This window comes from Cheilinus undulatus, linkage group 15, assembly GCF_018320785.1.
Source record: "Cheilinus undulatus linkage group 15, ASM1832078v1, whole genome shotgun sequence".
NCBI lineage: Eukaryota > Metazoa > Chordata > Actinopteri > Labriformes > Labridae > Cheilinus > Cheilinus undulatus.
In genome coordinates this window covers 42,327,062-42,349,061 of record NC_054879.1, presented here as the reverse complement: position 1 = coordinate 42,349,061, position 22,000 = coordinate 42,327,062, and the positions used below count along the sequence as shown (strand labels likewise).

The 22,000-nt window shown below is 38.0% G+C and overlaps 1 protein-coding gene across 1 annotated transcript; it reads right to left on the bottom strand.

Moving 5' to 3' along the window:
• Positions 1-6,743: 6,743 nt before the first annotated feature.
• On the bottom strand, positions 6,744-19,974 carry lnpa (limb and neural patterns a). The gene is made up of 13 exons (XM_041807732.1): positions 19,874-19,974; positions 18,752-18,849; positions 18,138-18,179; positions 13,347-13,534; positions 13,189-13,247; positions 12,250-12,290; positions 10,572-10,655; positions 10,434-10,485; positions 10,116-10,337; positions 8,918-9,023; positions 8,455-8,525; positions 8,002-8,157; positions 6,744-7,744 (listed from the first exon to the last, which is right to left on the bottom strand). The coding sequence occupies exons 2-13, from the start codon at positions 18,776-18,778 to the stop codon at positions 7,572-7,574; spliced, it is 1,221 nt and encodes a 406-aa protein (XP_041663666.1). The 5' UTR covers positions 18,779-18,849; positions 19,874-19,974; the 3' UTR covers positions 6,744-7,571.
• Positions 19,975-22,000: the final 2,026 nt, after the last annotated feature.

The window sequence follows — 22,000 nt, the reverse complement described above, 5'->3', positions numbered from 1 at the left end:
TAAAATTTATCTACATCAGGTATGGTAAATTTTGGTTTCCAAAAGAGCCATATGAAGTTGTATAGTCACTGCCAAAAGAGACAAACTGTACAAAGCTTGATAGGCTTTTATGATCAAACTACTTAGGCCTATAATTTATGAACAAATACAGACTTGTTCCTTTCACATTCATGTATTATACCACCATTTTAAGTGAAATACAAATATTAATGCTTATTTTAATGTGCTAAAAACAAAATTAAAGCTAGTTTAGATTACTTTCTCTAGTGCAATAAAAAAGCTCACAGGTTATCAACTTTTATTTGACATAAATAATTATTTTGTTTCTCCAGTTAATTTAACATTGCTTCCTAAGAGTTTTAGAGAAACAACTACTGCTGATTATATTGTGACTTAATGCGTAAAAGTTTATTAATATTTTAATTTTCCTCGTAGCTCAAAATGAGAGAGGTGTATGGTACCTGGGCCCCAGTTACCAACACCTGACGTAGGTGTCTGATGAGACCAAAATGGTGCTTTTTGGTCAACGAACAAGATACTATGTTTGGCAGAAAAATACTGCACATTATAACAGACACACCATCCCCACTTTGAAGCATGGTATTGGCAGTATCATGATGTGGGGATGCTTCTAGGCAGCTGGTCCTAGAGGGCGTGTCCAGCTGTGCAAGCCTGATTGAGACCTGTCCACACAGACTCAGTGCTGTGATTGCAGCTAAAGGTGCATCTACTACATAGTGACTTGGGGTAAGGTAAATATTTATGCAGCCACTAATTTTACATTACATGTTTTAATTTAACTGACATTGTTTTGTGGGAATCTGTTTTTATTTTGTCATTGATTTTTTTTTTTTTTTTGTCAAAAAAGCCAAATTATATTGGCCATGATTGATTTATAGAACCAGTAAACATCCAAGGGGGTAAATACTTTTCATAGGCACTGTTTATTTATTCCTTATACTGCACACAACTTTCAGACTTGCTACATTTTTATTTCAGTTCCTGCAGCATCTCATTTTCTTACCTTTAATTTTAAACTTTATTTCGGAATTTGCAATAGAAATTAAGTTTATTTATCATTAACTTATTTTCCATAAATGCAAATTCGTATAATACAGGGCAATATTTATGATGCACGATGAAACTGATCTCTGGATAGCAATTGCATTTTTTACAGGCTGCATTTATTATTTATTGTGGTTTGCATCGCCTTCCATGTTTAAACTGATCTTATTTCTCTGTTACTTTAACAAAATACATGAAGTTAAAGTATGAACTAGCTGTTGAACTAGGCAGAAGCCAGCAGGTCAGTTCATTATACATTATTCCACTTTTACAGCACTGCCAGCTCACCGCTGAAAGTAGATAGTCTATGTCATCCTTCAAGATGAGTGAGACACATAGCAGAGACAGGACTGTGCACATCCTATAACTGTCCTTCTCTCAGCTCTAACACACACACATACACACACACACACACACCTACACACACACTGAAAGCACTCGTCTTTCCATCTGGTAAAGTGGGCCGTTGTGATTGATTTGTGGATTTGCTCCCTCTTTTTTTCTCTCCATTTAAGTGAAATAATGTATGGAAGCAATCTGGCGACAGACATTTTGGAAAATCTATTTGAAATCATTTCAGCTGAAGCCATGGCAGTTTGTCTTCTTAGGGGAGAGGAGCAAAGTATAATTGTCTGCAGTCTAGTAAAACACAGTATAACTGCCATCACACTTGACTGAGCTTATAGCCAGCCAGTCCCATGGCCTCTAGAAGATAGAGCAGTTAATGTTCCCTTTTATTTTAGAGGATATGTCACTTGTGTCGCAGATTTATACCATGATACAGCAATTTTGTCCAAACAGATGGATAATGGTGTCACCGGCAAAAAGCCCTGTTTTTATTGAGTTTAGAGCATATTGTTTAGATAGGGGCCTGTGCTGAACAGCTCTGCCAGCGCTTTCTCTCTTTATCTCTCTAATCTTGCCAGTATTAGATTTGATCATTTTTGTTTGAAGGAGGAAAATGTGGCTGTAATGGCTTCCTAATAGCAAACACAGGGGATACAAATCCAGAGACCCTGTTCTGTAGTGCTTCCATAAGCACCACTGATTTATAGAGGTCTTTATGACAGAAAAGAAAATGATCTGCCGCAGGTATAAATCAGGTGAGGAGTAGGAAATTGAACTTAGATATCATCTTGTCAGATGCTTAATGCTCTTCCTCCTGTCACATTCGATAGGACCAATTTGGAGAATCCTGCAGAGGTAAAAAGAAGACAATTAACAATGACAGTGTGGTAATAGATGAAGCTATAAAATGAACCTGCTGCCTGCAGGATGCTTTGTATGATTTCCACATGAGGTAGTGGCACGAGCATGTTGTCTTGGCCTTCCATTTCGACTCTTATCTAGTGTTGTTGAGCATCCTGCCCACAGAAATATGCAATACTTAAGTAAAACAGGAAGTAAATAAAGGATTTTGTGCACTCTATAACTGAATTATGCTCCTTCATATGACAGGACTAGTAAATTTAGGTTAGCCATGTTTTTATGTCATTGATTCTCAAGGCATGTTATATCCGAACACTATATAAAATTAATCAATATATCAATTGTCAAGCATAGAAATTATGCATGTAGAGGAGCATTTAACAGCCCAGTAAATCAAACCTCAGTTTAAGAGTTTTAATGCAGGTATTTTTATGCATATTTTGTTTTTCTGAAAGCTCTTCTAGTTTAGCATTTAAATAACAGCCGATTGTTTGCTGTAATAATTGTCAAACTGTGTGAGTGCTCAAACAGATGTCACTGCTCAGTGGTGTAATGAGTTCGGGATAGGACAGAGAATGACAATGCTCTCTGATCCCTGAATGTCACTCTGGTATAAACTACACTGCAGTGCTTTATTGCCAGCATCATGTATTCAGCTGCATGCATTCATGGCTTTGACAGATAGAACATGAGGGGAGGGGGGTGGGGAGAAAAATATGGAAAGCCATCCATCCTGAGTGTGTGTGTGAGAGTTTCAAATGACTTGAATTTTAAAAACTAATTTCTTGGAAGCTGATGACCTTTTGTGAAAAAGCTGCTCAACTTTGTCAAGTGGCAATTCAAGCCCGAGCAGCTAAAGAGCCCCAGTAATAAGCAGGGATCCAGTGCTTGGGAAGCATCACCCCTCGCAGCTCATCAAGCCAGGCTCTTGTATCATCTAATTCGATTTTAATGCCTCTCTGAAGGAGATTGTGCTCTTATTACTGTGTAATGATGCTGTTGTCAAGAGCCAATGGTGATGTCTGATATCACAACCGTGTTAACTGCCTCTGTGACACTCATCTCACTATTTTCCCCACCGTCTCCACTGCACAATGGCTTTTAGCTGTGCATATTTACGCCTTTGTTGTTCTTCCTGTTGCATTCTTCTTCAGGACAGACGGGAACAGGGTAAATCTTTTCAAACTCTCTTCCTTATTACCCCTGTCTGATATGGTACTTTTTTCGTATTCAGTACAGTAGATAGAGCATAACGATGAAGGTCTTTCGCCGAGATGAGGAGAATTTTGAAGTGCTCACACTCGGGGGCAGCAAATGGAAAAGTGACAAGCCTGGTGCACTTGTCTATTTTACTTATTCGGTGCCTCTGTTTCATATTCCGCCTCGCACCGCAGGGTTATTTTCCTCCAGGGTTCAGGAGGGCACGCTCTTTCATTTCTTCAGAAAATTGTTTCGCAGGATTTCAATCTTTGGCTGCTAGATATGACAAAACACAATATCAAGAACACTTATGTTTCTTATCTGCCATTTTTTCTGGGTATAAATAAAAGATCAGTATAAATTTATGTCAAGTGGCCTCGAATGCACATGTGAGAGATGAGTATGAAAAGAACTATGAACCTTGGGACAGCACCACTGTACATTTTCATCGCTTGCACAGAATTACCCTGGCACTAGGGCTTTGTGTGCCATTTGTCATCCTTGAAAATCAATTAGTGTTTCCATGATAGCAATCCAGATGTAATCCTTGGAGTGGTTGGACAATTGGACACAAAAACCAGAGTGTAGCTTTTGTTTTATTTCTTCTAGATGTACTTATAATAGGTCTGAGTGGCAGTGAATTAGGTGCAGACCAACATCTCTGCAGTTTGAGAAATGAAGGGTCATCCTAAATCCTGATGTGCATCCAACACCCTCTGTTGGCCTAATAAAAAGTACCAAAGCAAAAGTATTTTAGAAGCAAGATCTTTAAGAGTCAAGTTCAAAATTTGCAGCAACACTTTGTTTAATCCCCAGATCTTTTGGTGAAATCTTCATGCATGACTTGATAATCCTGCACACAAATAACAAGTCAGAAACAATTCCTTGAATTGGAATCAAAAATATTACTCACGTACATTTTGAAACCACAGAAGCGCAGATTGTTTTGTGTGATATATTACTTATCATGATGCACACATGTGCAGACAATGTACACAGAACAACCTCCCAGCAGTGTTAAAAAAAACATCCAAATGTTGTCCTATTGATGTCCCATTTTTTTCCCTGTTTGGCTCTTGTCAGAGGTCAACCTCAAACAGCACGCAGTGGAATCAGGCGTTACTGTCGGTGTCACATTGATGCATTACAAGGCCCAGGAGGTCACATCTCTGTAAACATACATTATCAAAACCCATAGAAGATGTGGGCTGTTGACCCCACCGATAGTTTACGGTTTATCTTCAGGGGGAGGAAAAAGGGTCGTGTGATGAAAGAAGGCAAGTTTGTAGCCGCGATGACTTTTCTTGTTGCAAATGAAGAGGGTCAAGCAATCAAGACTGGTCAGGCTCTGTGTCAGCACCATTATCTTACGCTGTCTCAAATGATCAATGAGCGAAAATAAAATGATCACAAGCTAAAATTGGCCTGCTAATGAAAACGGACTGTTTAAACATGCTCCTGGGTTAGAGGCTGACCAGAGGAGAAATAGAGCAGCAATTTAAAATGCATGACACATACAGGAAACAGGAAAACATAAGAGCTTAAAAATGTCGGCTCGGGCTATGTTTATCTTTTTATGCATTTCTCATTCTCACCTGGAATGTCTTTAAAATGGTGCCAGTTTACTCAGAGAAATATCTGTGAAATAGCTCACAGGTATATTCCTGTTTTTAAAACATTATAATGACGGACACTGAAGCCTCCTTCATGGGAGGTGAAATCAAGTAAGTGTAAAAAGTGCATGGAGGTGCACTTTTTACTAATACACTAAGAACTCCACAATTTCTCCAGTATGAAGGATACAAGAATTATTTAGAATAAAGACTAGTTTTGTTTAAGCTACACCTGTGGTTCCCAACCTGAGGTCCAGGAACCAAAGATCTCAGGTGGGTGCTCTGACATCAAAACTAGATGTACATGTACTTTTTTAGAACATGATTTGAAACATAATGAATTAGGACCAATGTAAAAGATGTTTTAAAATCAAGAAGAGCTGGCAGAGCAGGCACCCATATACAGTAGAGAAGAGTATTGAAGCCCGGCACCAACATGTACCAGTACCAACACATCCGGTACCTATTGGACCCAATAACAACACAGATCTTGATACCTCGTTTTGGTAGCCTGCCACCCCAAATAAAAGGCATGACATTTGTTATGGAATTTGTTTATGTTAAGTTACACCTGTTTCCTTTTCAAATCCCATTTTTGATTGGCATCTTATAAAGACATTTCTGTGTTGTGAATCATTTGCGATACCCAGACAGCTTTTATTCTCCCAGTGATTCTCAACACACCTTTTTCACTAAAAAAATATATCGATTCAGGTACGGTTTAGGCACCAGTATCGTATAAAAAGTAATCCCAAATGATACCCAACCCCAGTACAGAGGCTGTAGCCCTCATCCCACTGGTCGTGGGATTGATTCCCGGTCTTAGCACTGTTTGGCGCAGGTCTTCCCCAATTCTCTCTTCCCATGTTTAGTTTCTTTTCAGCTGTCCTACTGAAATAAAGACAAAAAGCCTAAAAAAATAATCTTAAAAATAATCAAATAAAATATATCAAATCTGTTCGTTTTTGAGCAAAAATGTCAAAATGTCTATATTTTAAATAAAAGTCAGATATTTACAAGAAAACTACCTCAGAATTTCAGAGTTTAAAAAATTGGAAATTTACAATGGATAGCGTGAAACTTCTGAGTTCAAAAGTCTGAAATTTTCACATTAGAAACTAATTTTTTTACTTTAAAATCTCAAAAATTTGAAGTTTTGGTTCATGTTCATTTTTGACTCTTGCAGTCAAAAATTTTAATTTTTTATTTGTGAATTATCAACTTTTCCTTCCTAAAGAGGGCCTAATATGCAGTCGTAATAATGGACACACAGTTCACACACAGATTGTTGGTCAAGAACAAGTGTATGTGTGTGTTAATGTTGGAATTTTTTCAGTGAAAACATCTGAATTTTATGTGTGTACATTTTCTAAGTGGGTCCTGGGGGGGCTTAGCTTTTTTTTTTTTTTTTTTTAGGTATGAACAGGATAACAGGTTGGGAACCACTGATCTAAACAATAAAACTACAGGGGCACAGATGGCCCAGTGGTTAGGTCACTCTATGGATTCAAGTCTGGCCTGTGGCTCCTTTCCCATGTCTCTCCCCCAATCTCTCCCATCCCTGGTCCCTACTCATTCTCTTTAAATATAAAAAAAAGCCCCAAAATTATATCTTAAAAAAGATGAATACATAATAACATGCCCTTTTACAAATGGTTGAATGTTCTCAAAAGTTTATTTAATATTATTTATACAGCAAATGGATTTAGACATTCATCAAACACATACCGTCTGTAAACACTTCAATGACATTACTGTCTATATGTAAATAGGTTTCTCTGAAAATACTCTGAAACAGACTTAAACCATAAAAGGCACTTACGGCAGGTGCACAGTACTGACATAAATCTCTTTCCTCCCTTTAAGCAATAAATACAAACTGTTTGTGCTTTCCTATTATTGTACCAAAGTTGTGTAAACATGTTTTTAGCACTACCGTGCTGCAGAATAGCCTGGTAAACACTGTCAAGAATGGCACAGCATTATGGACATCTATATATAAATAATTCCACATATATATAAAAATGTATTTTCCCACAAAATAATTATTTTTTTGTAGCAGTTTTGAATTAACAAAGACAGAATCATGCAAAATATATTCCAAAATAAATAGGGAAAATGAAAACTTTTCTTGTAATATAAACTTGTAATATAAACAAAAACTTAATTAATGTAACATCTGTGCCATCCTACTGGTATCCTCCCTCAGTTACAACTGGTGAAATTGGGTTGGACATGTAATCAAAATGTAAAGGAAGTGAGTTTGGTGATGCTAATGCTATGAGCTATATTATACAATTCATAAGTACTGTGCAAACTATAAAAGCAATTCTCAAAAGAAAGGGCATTCTGTACTGTAAGTTAAAAAACATCAGACGCTGCCTTATTGCTGTGTTATTCCAACTCACGGCGTTTACTTACAAGTTAACATTTATTTCCTCAAAGATCAAGAACGACTTGTGTAGAAATGACTACCTCACTGTTCTATTCCACCTCCATGGCAGACAAATCTTGCTCTCCATCAGATTTCTCTGCGGATGGATCTTGTGACTCTGGAGTGCTTTGGCTGTCTGACGCACAACTGGGCTCTGTGGTTGTTGGTGTGCCTGACTCTTGGGCGTCTGCTTCATCAGAGGTATCAGCAAGCTTACTTTTCTCTGAAATGAGAGATAGTAATTCAGTTTAGCGGAGTCAGACTTGAAAATAAAAGAGAACGAAGAAATAATTGACACTTTTTATAGGATAAAAATGTTTTACATGTGGATTGATTTTTGTTTGAACAGTTTTTATACACTGATTTTATTGCAGCTAAATGTGTGTAGTAATGGATTTCTTGATCATACTGCAAACTGTATTCATTTTTTCTTAATGTTCTAATACTGTTAAGATTTATTTACACCAATAAGCACACCACCTAAAACAGAGTGGTCTTCATCTCCATCAGCAGCAGACAAAGGTAAGGGTGCTTCAGATGACATCTTCCTCTCTCCAGAGATCTCAGGGAGTCGGGGTGCCTGTGGCCTGGTCTTTCTCGCCGGGTTCAAGAAGTAACAATATGCACATCGGAACGCTGAAACACAACAAATAAAACATACAGTTTTATTTGCACATTCCCAAACAGACACAGATTAATATACATGAATATGAAGCGATGACAAAAGACGCCTGAGAAGCATAAACATTTCAGATTGATGTGTAGCACTCGTTTGCATATTCAATCTTGTTGCGTTTTTGCTTACAGGGGTCGCTTGTGGCAGAGGCATTTAAGAGCCACATGATATACTACGCTGCCAAATGCTAGAGGGCAAATGAAGGCACAGTGTTTGATGGAGACTGACAAAGAGTGTTGTGTTTCTCTAAGTCTTACCAATGTATTCAAATTCCTCCTTTAATGCCATGCCGTTATGGGAGAGACACTGCTGACATATGAGAGCGTATCTATAAGGAAAGAAAGATGTTCAAGTTACAGCAGTGAGCTAAATTCACAGTTAATCCTAGTAAACAATCATGGTAAATGGTGGATGGACTTGAGCTTGTATAGCGCCTTTCTAGTCATCTGATAACTCAAAGGGCTTTTACAATCCACGCCACACTTCTTTGTTCACACCCATTTACACTCTGATGGCGAAGGCTGCTATGTAAAGTGTCCATCAGTAAGCCCATTCATACAGAGTCACACATTTACAAGCCATCATGTAGAAGTGGGAGCAATTTGGGGTTCAGTGTTTAGCCAACTCCTTCATTAACCATTTATTTCTTGTAATTATAAGGTAGGAAACTAACACGACATACACAAATGTGCTCCTCTAAAAGAGAGCAGAAATTTGTACCTGTTCTGAGGGCCATCCCCAACAAGATACTCAATGACTCTGTCCATAGCACCTCTTTCCCTCGGGAGCACAGGTCTGGCCAAGGGCGGCCCCGGAGGGTGCATCCCTGTTAAAGCATAACATCAATGCCTGTTAGACACAGTCTGAAGTCTTAAACACAAACTGCACTGAAGGCGATCTGCTTGCACATAAATTTAAGAGAGATTTTGAGGCTGATATTTACAGTTACCCTTGATAAATTTTGCTAAAACCCTGCCCCCTTTTTTCTTAATGACTTAACACCAGATCTCAGTTGCAAAGCACGTCCAGGATCCCTGCTGTGTCGGTGAGTAGTAATTAATATAATCTAACATCAAGAGCAATCATAGGAAGATGACTGGTCATTTCTGTGAGACTTGGCAGAGTCTCAGTATCCTGCTGGTTATTAATTTACCAACATATGGAAACTCTGTGGTGACTCTTTGTATCAAATTGCTTTTCACTTTCAATTTTCCACCGAAGCAGGTGATAACATCAAGTCATGTAAACCATTTGTGAGGTGTTCCCAACGCCAAAGGCAATTTCACCGAGCATTAAAAGACATTTAGTGAGATTCCAGCACCATTGCCCAGAGAACAAACGCAGGTCTGGCTAATTAATCATAGTTAATGTAATCCTGATTCCTGCATACCTCACAGTTGGCATTCCACATGGCAATTACAGCTTGTGGCTTCCTCTAGGAACACATTTCCTTTACAGTTTGCACTTATTTGCATCTTCTATTGAGTGTTCATAGTCCAGAAATAATCTTTATTAAATATTCAATACCTCTATATGCCACAGATGTCTTCTACTAACAACAATTGTCGGAGGAAAAGTTTGCATGGTGTTGCTTTGCTTTTGAAAGCACCTTAACTGTGTGGAAAAGGAAAAGCATCATATTCCCAAGATAAATATTCAGGCTGTACTAAAGTTTTTGCCTACTTATAATTTTAGTTCATAATTATTACCTTGTTTGAAAAAGGATGAACCTTTTAGTAAGATATTTAAAAGTACACTCATATAATTACCCATTACAACTCCTGTATAATATATACCACCTTTCTGACAACACACACCACGGGGCCTTAAGCAACTGGGGACGCAGAGCCAGGGAAGAGTAAATCACACCTTAATCGACCACATTATGATGTGGTCCCCCTGTGTGCAGGTAACTCACCGACTCCTGGAACAGGTGTTCCAGGGGTCACAGGCTTCCTCATCAAGCTCTGCTGAGCAGCTATAGCCGACAGGTTCCTCTCTGGGGGTCCACCTGGAGCAGAGTGGGAAGATCGGCCAGGATAGGTGGGCCCAGAGGCGAGAGGAGGGCGGGCTGCATCCCCGCTCACAGGATTCACCAGCAATGTTGGGGTCTTTGGAATGACATTGCGATGGCGAAGCTCTAACACAGAAAATATTTTAGAATGTTAAGAAAAAGGAAAAGATGCCAGAGGAAAGGAGGAGATAATAATGTGAGCATTTTAGAACTCATTGCTACCTTGTCCTGGTTTTGGAGTCATCTGTGGTCCAGCTGGAGTGGATTCAAGCTCCTTTGTATAGATATTATGAGGATGTTACAGTATGTTAACACAACTGGACAGCACAGTTTAATGTTTGAAATAGAAAAATAACTTACAATCTTTTTCTTGGAATCAGGATCAAACCTCTCCAGAATCATTTTAGCGTTTTTATACGTCTCTGTTTCCATCACTTCTTCAAGCTGAAAATAAAGACATTTAAAGATATATTAAGATAAATGCTGACATCATTATTTAATACATTACCAGATATATAAGTATTCCCTTAATGGCTCCTTTGCAGGGTAATTATTAAACGATCAAGTGATATAATTAATAGTGGTTTTATAAGCACACATTAACATCTCAGAATCACCTACCATAACATTTCAACTTTACATGAGTGAGAAAGGGCACTCTGAAGTTACTTCACTAAATGGTATATCTTCATTTAAAGTAAGTACTAAACATTTCTTAATGTTTACATATAATATGAAGAATAATTACATTCACTACTTCGATAATGGAGAGTGTGAAAATCCATCAGCACTAATTATTGAAAGTTATTAGACTTGACAGAGGATGACAAGCAATTTCTCAGATTTATTTCTTTCCTGCGCTAAATGCTATTAATTAAAGTGACATTAGCACGGTGGGTTAAGTCACTGTACCAATCAGATGCTGTCTGTATGGATCCCATATTAACAAGTGTCTTGCTGAAAAATGCTGAGAGGATCAGTTTGAGCTTTACTAATATTAGTGAATAAAACCACAAGAAACTAAATTACAATGAACCCTGTAGAGACTGGTTCTCTCATTTATCTGACCAGGAAGAGTCTCAGATGAGCATTGTTTTCAGAATGTCACTGTCTTGATCTTTTAAGCTCACAGTTGAATTCAGTAACATTAGAGAGAAAATCCATAGGAGACATTGTGACACAAGGAAATAACAATCAATACATTTTACATTATATTATTTTCAATTTTATCTTGAGTTCATCCATTAAAAGATAAGAACGGTGTAAATTTGAGTGTCAAGCCCCCCAACCCCCTTTTAGTTAAGCTTTGCCACACAAAAGGTAGTCTTGATGAGTGCAAAATTTGCTCCTTTAGTCTACATTTATATAAGAGCACATGTCTGTCAGTGCATGTAGAACTGTTACTGTTGATCCCTAAATATAAATGAGTATTTTTCAATTTATACTTCATGGCCTAAGCTGTGCAATACTTGGTATTTCTGTACTATGCTTGTATTTCCTAATATTGATTAAAATTCTTATCTAATTTATGTCCAATTTCATTACAATTTCTTTAGATATTTCTGTATATTTTCTTATTTTTGGATTCTTTTTTGGGGCTTTTGCCTTTATTTAATAGGACAGTTGAAGAGACACAGGAAATATGGGGAGAGAGAATAGGGGAAGACATGCGCTAAGACCAAGAATCGATCCGCTGACCAGAGCGTTGAGGATCATAGCTCTACCCACTGAGCTAAACTGGCACCCAAATATTTTTATATTTCTTAATGGTTTATCCTGAGCAACAGCGCATCTAAATTTTCACCCAGAATAAAGTATTTCTGATTCTATCGGATTATATTAAAATTATAGTAATCAAACTAGCTAAAATGTTACTTTCAGAGATCTTTTTAATTTTGCAAATCTCTGTCCATTGTTAAGGAAATTGTGTTTTGAAGGAAAAAAATGCATATTTAGTCTTTCAATTCAACCACTAAGCAAAACAACAGATCAGACAAAAACTTCACATTGAATGTGAAATAGCAAAATCATTACTCACAATTTTCCTCTTTTGTGCTTTGAGATCTTCTAATTTTTCATCTGAAAAGGAAAAAAGAAATAGAACATAAATTTATACTTAGAATGACCACAATGTTTTAAAGAACAGAGATTAGGACCACTCTAAAAGCAAAACTAATTATTAAGGATCGGTGAATTTTTGAGGAAAAAGCTAGAAATTTCTAGATGATAAAACCAAGCAACCAAATGCCGAATTTTTTTATTCAGTGAGTCATAAATATCCAAGGCAAAACTGTTTTTTTTTTCTAGTTTGTAAGTTGTAACATTTATGAGAACCAATAAGATTATAAAGCTGAAAAAAGCCTATTGCAAGAAAGGAAAATCATATCAGATGAAGCAATGTAGTTGTGAGGCTATCAGATCATATTGAGCAACAAGGAAATAGTTGTGATTTAGCCCAGAATCATGACATTATCATTAGCATCCAACTTAGAGACACTGACATAAACTTGGGTTATTAAGAATGAACAACACACTGACAACATCTTGGGGAAAAAACTCTAAACGAACCAGTGTTTCAATTCTTGTTTCACATACATGTATGATTTTATACTGTCATACATTCTGACTTTAAAAAAATTATATTTCTAGACTTTTTAAGTCAAAATGTATGACTTTTAACTAAAAAGTTTTTAGTTATTCTCATAAATTTAAGACTTTTTCAATAACAAATTCGAAGCTTGGTTACTGGTACATTCATGAGTTAATCAACTCTTTATTAGAGAGATAGGACTGTGGATAGAGCCAGAAACAGGGATGAGAGAGTGGGAAATGACATGCTGTGAAAGAGCCACAGGCCAGACTTGAACCCTGGCTGCCACTAGGCCATCTGCACATCTAATCCCATTTGTTTCTTAGAATGGCCCTAATGTGCCTTCATGGTTATAATTTTTGTAGCGAATAGTGAGAAAAAACTTACTATTTTTTTCAGTTCTGCGTGAAAAAATAACAATAAGCAGCTTTCGAAGCAACCAAACTCTAAAGTGGAAAAAGGGAAACAAACATTTCATTAAAGAGATGACTGTTAGAAAATATGGATCACTGGATGTGAAAAAACATCTAATCTTCTACACTTACATAAGAGGAAATATTACAAAGGGGAGAGATAATATTAGCCGTCCCATCAACTGCTCAGGTAGATACCAGAAATACACCACAATGCATGTGACCAGGTAGAGTAGAGACGAGTACAGGAGCAGCCGTCCAACCCATATCTTCAACTGCCTCTGGTACTTTTCACCGTACTCTTCAAGAGTCTGAATATCCTGGGAGATAAAAGTTAATTCAATTAATTCTTGATAGCATGCATGCACTGAATTGCTGTTTTAGAGATACTCAAAAGGCGGCATTTAAGTAATCTAGAATGTTTACTAAATCTTAATCTTGCATTTCTTCAACACTAAATGCATTCAATGGCTACATCATAAAACATAATATTCTCATTTTTCTTCATGGAAAATTCAGAGAAAAACAATGTAAAAAAAATGTGACAAATCCTGGCTGGTTGCTCTGCTTTATACAGTATACTGCTTATCTCAGTTATGCCCCACATTTTTGATATTGTGTTAACTGGTAGAAATGCCCTTATACATGTAGATAGTAAACCAGAAACAGCCACTAACATGAGAGACTTCTCCCCTTTTGGCCCACTCTCTTTCCCAACTCGTGCAATCCACTGTCATGAGAGTAAAACATATTTCCTACATATATGTAGAGCTTGATCTCATGGTGGATTCACACGAAATTCAGTTGATTGTTTCAATTGTCTGTTTGATTATATAGTTTGACTGGAAGACATTTAGCAAATTTTAATAAGCATGAACAGAATCAACACCAAGACCTTGATAAGTCAAAATGATCATTAGTATATACCCTTGTTCTTCCTCTCAGAAAAGGTCATTGTTTTTAAATTTTGCCTTCACAGCAGGCTTTTTCAGTAGTGCCGAGCCGTCATGCCACGGCATCATCATGTTCTATGAATAAGAGGTAAAAAGGAGGTAAATTCAATTTTTGACAACACAGCCTTTTCTATAAAAAGCATACTCCATATTCATATCTACTCATACATGCTTGATTATCTCTTTGCAGTAAACAAATGTCTTATTCATGTTTTGTTTTTCTGCATGTGGAAATATCACACCACTGCATTTAAGTCCTGACTACTCTATCCAAAAATAGCTAGCAAACAGAATGGGAGCCTCTCTGGTCACTATGGTACCACTTTAACATGTGTGTCTGTCACTCCAACTGTGGATGAAAAGATCTCACAGTCTGCCTTACTGTGCATCATCAATGAGTGTTCATGAGATAATCGTGCACAAGAAAAAACATTATGGCTAAAGTTACTTTTTACAAAAGACTTCAGTACTTTTTAAGAGGAAACTAAAATATTTGTGTCTCTTTACTTTTTAACTCCAATGCCACCTGACCTCTTCACTTTAGTGTCTCAAAGGACAGGTGCTGAAAATAACCTAACACTAGCTTAACTGTAGAGGGGCTCTAAAGCCTCACCAGACAGCTAATGAAGAGTTGATGTGGCAGTCACTGACATATCTGATTACTCAAAAACATGTCTGCAAAAACAATTTATTGACATGTCAGAACAAGACTTTGATGGTCACTAAACACCAGTTAAGTAAATGCACTACACTGCTCTACTGTATACATCATACCTTTGTCTTCATTGTCCCACATCATAAGAGTAATCAATATTATATGAGTCTAGCTATATACTACACCAGTAGTTTTCAAACTTTTTTTGCCCAAGCACACCAAAGGTTAAGCCAAAATCTCAAGGCACACCAATATTCATATTGTTAAAAGTGATGCAAAAGCATAGCAAAATTGTGCAAAAAGTGGTAAAACAAAGTTAAAAATGGGTAAAAATTGGCAAAAGTGTCCAAAAATGGGTCAACAGTGGCAAAAATGTGTTGAAAGTGTCAATAAGGCAAAAAGATTTTGCAAAGGTAGTAAAGATGGCTTAAAAGTGATGATAAAAACAATAGTGCAAAATGGGGAAAAAAAGTGTCTGAACAAAGGCAAAAATAAGTGAAATTGGCACAATGTTGCAATAATGGGTTTAAAGTTGCAAAAAGGTGGTTACACGGGACTGAAAATGATAAAATATCAGCACAAAATGTCCCAACTACAGCAAAATTGGCAAAAAAGTGGCCAGAAAATGGGTTAAAAGTGACAAAAACTAGTAAAAAATTTCACAAAGATTGTAATAATGGGTGGCCAGTAAGAAAAGTGAGTAAAAATTGGTTAAAAGTGAAGAAAAATATGGCAAAAAAAGAGGCCAAAGGCAAAAAATTAGTGAAAATTGGCATAATATGGCAAAAATGGGTTAAAAGTAGCAAAACAGTGGTAAAAAAAATATTAAAAGTTGCAAACAATTGGTAAAAAGAGGTTAAAAGTGATGAAAAATTTGGCAAAAATCTTGCTGATCCAACACACATGACGTGCCACAAGGCACACTAGTGAGCCTTGCCACACCATTTGAGAACCACTGCACTACACAATTCTCAAATCTGATACGATTCAAAAACATGGGAGACCACTTTTTGAACAAGCTTTTAACATTACAGTCCCTTGAATGCACACAATTTGGCCACACCGCTGGACTGCACACCTGCCGTTTGTAGTAACAATTTCATGGTGGAGATTCCACACACAGATCTCACAGAAACTTATATTATAAAGCAAGGGTGAACAGTTCCAGTGAAAAACAAAAAATGAGGAAAAGAATATGGGTGAAATCCTAGTCTGACATGAAGGTATAGTTGTGTTTAGTTGTGCAAGCTGTAAAAGTAACCAACATCCAGTTGGTGACACTAACAGTCCGCTCCCTACCAATTGTGGGCTTTCTGTTGGAGGCGGCCCAACATGGAATCGGACATATCAAATATGTCTGATATTCACAGATTAGGGAGGCTCTGACACAATAGGGAGCACTAAAAGAAATCACATTTGGGGCTTTTCCATTATATTGAGCAGCTTGGCTCTACCTGGCTTGACTCAACACAGCAGCACAGCACAGCATGGGAATTTGCTTCTCCGCCACAACCGAGCTGCCAGTTTGAGGGCATGCCTAGAGCTGATGACGTGGCACTTTGAGTTGATGACGTTTAATAGCTGCTCTTTAGTAAGCATTGTTTTGTTCTGCCAGAAGAAGAAGCAGGTGCTACTTAAACACATCTGCAAAGCATTCCCAAATGATGATGAACTGCTGAGATGTCACTGTGGCGCACTTGGAGGTGGGGTGGGCGCACAATCTGGGAGGGGCTCTGCGTAGGTTTAGGTTGCATGGCCAAGCTGATGACGGAAAAGAAAATCAGCACGGCTTGGTTGGGACTGTTGTGGCCAAAAGTCATGGAGAGGAAATTGCCAATTGACACCACACACTTGACAATTATTTGGACAAATAGTGGGTTTAAACAAATCTCAAATGGGTTCATACCCCAGGGGGTGTTCTCAGACCAACATGGTTCTGGAGTCTCAGAATCTTGGTGCTTTCTGGCAAACCAGCCCGCATTCACACCAGTTTCAGCAAAACCAAAGTGGGAGGACATAATGGACATGTATCACCAAGTCTTTCCCGCCGTCCCGTTATGCATTTTTCAGTTTCTTTAGTTAATTAATTATTTGGTCTGTTGCTTGGGTGAACCCAGCCTTCACTATCTCACTCTTCCTTGTACTACTCTCCAGCTTCACCTGGAATCCTGTAGATACCCACTTTTTCTCCATTTTCTGCTCGTCTTCACAACTTCGAATGTGATACACCCACTGATGATGTCACGGTTCCCAAGAAAGAACCAACTATTTTTGGTTCCAGCTGAGAACAAACTTTTTAGGTTCAGAACCAATTTTTTTTCTCAGTTTGAATGCGCCAGCCAGTTCAAAATTAGGTTCAGGGACCGGAAGCGGCACAAAGCCCTGCCAGTCTGAAAGGCCGAAGAGAGAGGTACAATTCTGGCTGACAAGCGAGCTTTAGATTTATATCTAAATATTTGAAATTTAAATATAGTCCAACCAGATAAGAATCACTGTGCATCACTACCCTAACAGATGCTTTAGTCAGTTTTAACACTAATGCGTAACTTAACTTTGTTAACTTGATTAAAGTATTTTTTTCACCAAATATCTAATACTAAAAAATGGTCATAATGACCAATGTCCATGCAGGACATAAAAGTCATACACCTAGCTGCAATCAGCTGACTGCCAGCTTTAATTATTGTCCCCCAGCTCTCGCAGCCAATCATAGCTCATTCTCCCAACAAGGTGGTTCATTTAAATATTGATGTCCTTCTCACTAATCCCTGCTTCCTCAATGCCAATTACACCATACCTGTGCTGGCAAAGCTCTGCCTAAAATATTAAGCCATTAGCAGGGACGACTGTATGTGAGAACCAAATGCCCACTGTATGTGTAAATCAAATAACCTGTAAGTGCTTAAGGGCAAATAATGTCTAATACTGTAATCAGCTAATGAGCACAAAAGTATGCCAAAGAATTCAAAGAAACAAGTGAGCGTGCAGACGATTTCTACAGAGTTGGGCTGCTTTTTTCCCTTTCTCTGTGCCAACAAACCATTACAGATGAGTCCTCCTGTACACTCTACCCACGTAACACTTACCCAAACCAAACAGAGATATACAAAAACATGAGAATCTCTCAAATGAGGATTATCTTGTGTTGTTTGCTATGTGTGTGAAAGGACAACTGTGGACCATGTTGGATCTGACTCTCTAAAACAGTACCCACTCTGAGTGGATTTAAAGGAAAACACTCTGTTTCTGCCTAAATGTAAACAGGGCATTAGAGAATAAAGACAACACTGTTGAATTTTGCGAGGTTAAGCATACCTTATCGATTACTTCCAAAATCTCCACAGTGGATGGTTTAGCCTGTAGGGCAAACATTGTGAAATCCCAGTCAGCAACATTCGCCATGACACAGAACTCTTTGAGCAAGCAACTTTTTAGAAGGATCTGGAAACTTCCTGTTACATCTTACCACTTCTGTAAAACGTGCTGATATAATGTGTGTGTTGTTCTTTTATAAGTTGGTCTGTGCATGCAAATATGACTGCAAATGATCACATGTGTATGTAGGACTTGCTTAGCAAGTGAACGTGAGTTGTGCATACACTATGGGGTGATAGATTTGTAAGTAAAGGCCATTAAAGTGCTGAGAGCTTAATAAAGTCGAGTCAACCAAGTAAGCAGCAAGAAGAAGCCACAAAAAACATAATCATATCCCAATATTTGAGCTCTTCTTCACACACTGAGCAATTTTGCAGGCATACTCATCTTCTTGCTGCTTATTTCTGATTGCCCTGCACCTGCACAAATGTCCTCAACCGATCAATACAAATCCCGCTCATTAACAAAAGAACATTACTGGCTAAGGTAAAGCAGGAATGTTTTAGTGCGACATGAAGTAAATAATTAAGTCTGGTTAGAGATTTGAAACAAACCTTCCACCGTGAGATGACAGCCCCCATGTTGATGAGGGAGTGTGGGATCGTCAGTAGCTGGGACCCTTCTCTGATTTCCTCACAGATAAGCTCTCCACCTGTTGAGAACAAAAACTCACTTGAATAAGCTCTTGATTATGTGCATAGCTATGATGAGGATTTGATAAAACTGTCTTAGATATGTGTTACCTGAACTTTCACCTTTGGAGGTTGTTTATGAAGTGAATTAGGTAGAATCGGCTTAACTAATATTCTTAGAATAAAGTCTGGAATTTCAAACTATTGTGCTAACATTACTGATGCAACTAAACAGCATAGACAAATAGTTTAATATACCTACAGAAGCCTTTAGTACAATGCAACTTAACACAACTGACTGCCTTAAACATGACCTTTATGTTAAATCCCTTCAAACAGAGCCTAAAGGAAAAGAAAACTTGACCTTAAATGGCATTTAGTGCAGAGCTGCTCTGCCTGCATACATTGCTTTAAGTCACGTGTCTGTTTAAGTGTAACTAACTAGCATGACTGTTTACATGCAAAGAGCAGCACACATTAAACCACACTTAACCTTCAATACTCCACTAGGACTGCACTGACGGCTACAGAAAGTATTTTGGCTACTTAAACTTAACGTAATCTTCGTATAACATCCACGAAATGCACTCAAACTCTCTTAACAACACAGGCTGAATAACTAGTCGGTTACCTTCACTTTGCTAACTTTAAATAGCAAACTTCTCTGATAGATTTCGAGGAGGAGAGGGAATTTCGAAACAGTGTTAACTGTATCCAGAGGGGAACTTTAGAGCAACATTATCGGTTACATAACTGGAACCGTTTATCATGTCAGTATTCGCAGCTAAGGTTTCCTAAATAACCTTAACCCACTTATAAGATCACTGCAGTTAGCGCTGTCGTGCCACTAGCTAAACATGGGCAGCTAGCTGCTAACTGCTAACACTGAGGTTAATGTGCAGCCCGTCCAGCAGCTCACTATCTTAACTAACTCCAAACATTAATATTTCGTCCTTGTTCTGTATCAGCGAGCGCAGCCGAATAAAACAACATGAAAGTGAATGAATAACAACCACTCGTGCTGAAATACAGTCGTGTATTTACCTTGGCGGCAGAGTTGTCCGGTTTGAACAGCCTGTGGCAGGACTGTAGAGAGTCTGTCTTTAGCTGGAGGGTGTGTTAGCCAACATGGGGGAGTGTCCACTAAAGAGCAGCGTGGAAACGAGCAACAGGGTCAGCGCCAACACTTTCCACTCGTTTATTTTCTGGGCTTTGAATATTGTGTGTTGCTCAATCTTATTATCTGGGAAAAGATTATGTTCGCCCTCTCATAAAGTTTAATAAGGTCAGCTTACAGAAGAAACAATGCTGACAAGTGTCTAAAGGGAGGCTACATTTGCACCAAAAGTACCAAGAACTTTAAGTAGCAGGAACTTCTTTTAAGGGAACATAATAATTCCTTGGGTCAGTTTCTGCTTCTTTTTCTGAAGACCTGTGACAATTAATAGTAATGCTTATGCCCAAAGCCGTCCATAAGGGGTGATAAAGGGGAGATATTTCTGTGGTCCAGCCAAATGGGGAGCTCATAGAGGTCAGCAAAGTCATGGTGCATTGTAAAGATAGGCTGTGATCACTATATTTATTTTTTACCTGAATAATAACCACTCTAATCAAAGCACAAATATCTTTTTAAGTTTTATTTTTGCTAAAGTGTATAGCCTTCCTCAAAATGTAAACCCAGAATTCCCTTTCTTTGTTAATGTTGACAATGTAGATAGGTCCATTCAACTGAACCACTCACATATAAAGTCAGGCTTCATAGCTAATCCATGATGTGCAGAAATGTGAGGGTGCCAGAAAATAAACAAGAAGAAAATGAGAAAATCTTAAGGGACAAATAATAAATCATTGAAACAAAAATGGGTTTAAAGAGGAAAAATGGAGGAAAAGGGACAAAATGGGTTAAAAAGGACAACATCCATCTGGTAAACCACTCATAGACAGCGTTTGGGAAAGCACACAGCCTTTGAAAAAAACTCGGAGGGTGATTGAATGAACATTCTGCCTGTCACATCTTAATGGGCCAATCAGAGCAAGAAAATATGTGACATAAGCGCTATACCGAAGGAGTAAACTCCATGTAGAACTGCATAACGCGAACCATGGCGACTGTAGACATGTCAGTGCACGACTTTGGCATTTTTGAAAAGAAAACAACTCACTGCTGTTCTTTGTTCTTCTTATAATAAAGAAATGTCGTTAAGTTCTGATAAAACTGGCACTTTAGCAGCATCCACACTAATGTCTTCCACCGTAATTGCTCAGGCCTCTTGTTGCTGCTTGCTTACGTCACGACTCTGGCGCTCCTGAAAGCACTGCCCATGTTGCCAATTGGTCCTGTCTCTTTCTAACTAGGCCCAGACGGTTCAGATGGGAGCTTTGCAAGATAGATTCGCCAGTGAGAAACACTGGATACTACGGGGCGTATCCATCTGCTTTGCAAGATTAGCTAAAGTAGGTTTAAGGTGGAAAAAATGGACTTAACAAGTAATACAACATGCTAAAGAGTGGCAAAAATGGATATAAAAAGTTGTGAAAAGCGGTTGGAAGTGGAACAATTAGGTTGGCAGAGGCAACAGGAGCAAGAAAGTGGTAAAAATAGGTTAAAAGTGGCAAAAACAGGCAGAAAAACTGGTGAAAAGGAGTTAGAAAGTGGAAATATATGATTCAAAGGTGCAAAAATTGGCAGAAATTGGGTGAAATGCAATTTAAGGTGTCAAAAATGCTTTTAGACAGAGGTAAGAAATAGGCAGACAGAGGCAAAAAGAGGTGGAAAGTGGCAAAAACAAGCATAAGAAGTGATGGAAAAAAGTTAGAAAGTGGCAGAAACATGCAGAAAAGGTGGTAGTTAGATTTCAAAGTATCAACAATGCATTTAGACGAAAAGGATTTACAGAGGCACAAAACTAGGCAGAAAGTGACAAAATGAGTCCAAAGCGGCACAAACAGGGAGAAAATGTGGTGAATTTGGAATTTTATCATGGCAAAACATGGGCCAAAAGTGGCAAAAATTGGTTAAAAAGGCAACAATGACTATAAGGTAGATAAAATAGTTTTAAGGTGGCAAAAATTGATAAAATGGTTGGTGAAAAATGACTAAAAGTGGCAAAAATGTGCAGTAAAAGATGGTAAAATTAAATTTCAAAGTGTTAAAATGGGTTAGACAAAAAT

Coding starts and splice junctions, on each gene's coding strand:
- lnpa (XM_041807732.1), bottom strand. CDS start 18,778: ATGGGGGCTGTCATCTCACGGTGGAAG. Junction 13,535..18,137: donor TTTTGGAAGTAATCGATAAG/GTATGCTTAACC, acceptor TTTATCTCCCAG/GATATTCAGACTCTTGAAGA. Junction 13,248..13,346: donor TTTGTAATATTTCCTCTTAT/GTAAGTGTAGAA, acceptor TTTCCACTTTAG/AGTTTGGTTGCTTCGAAAGC.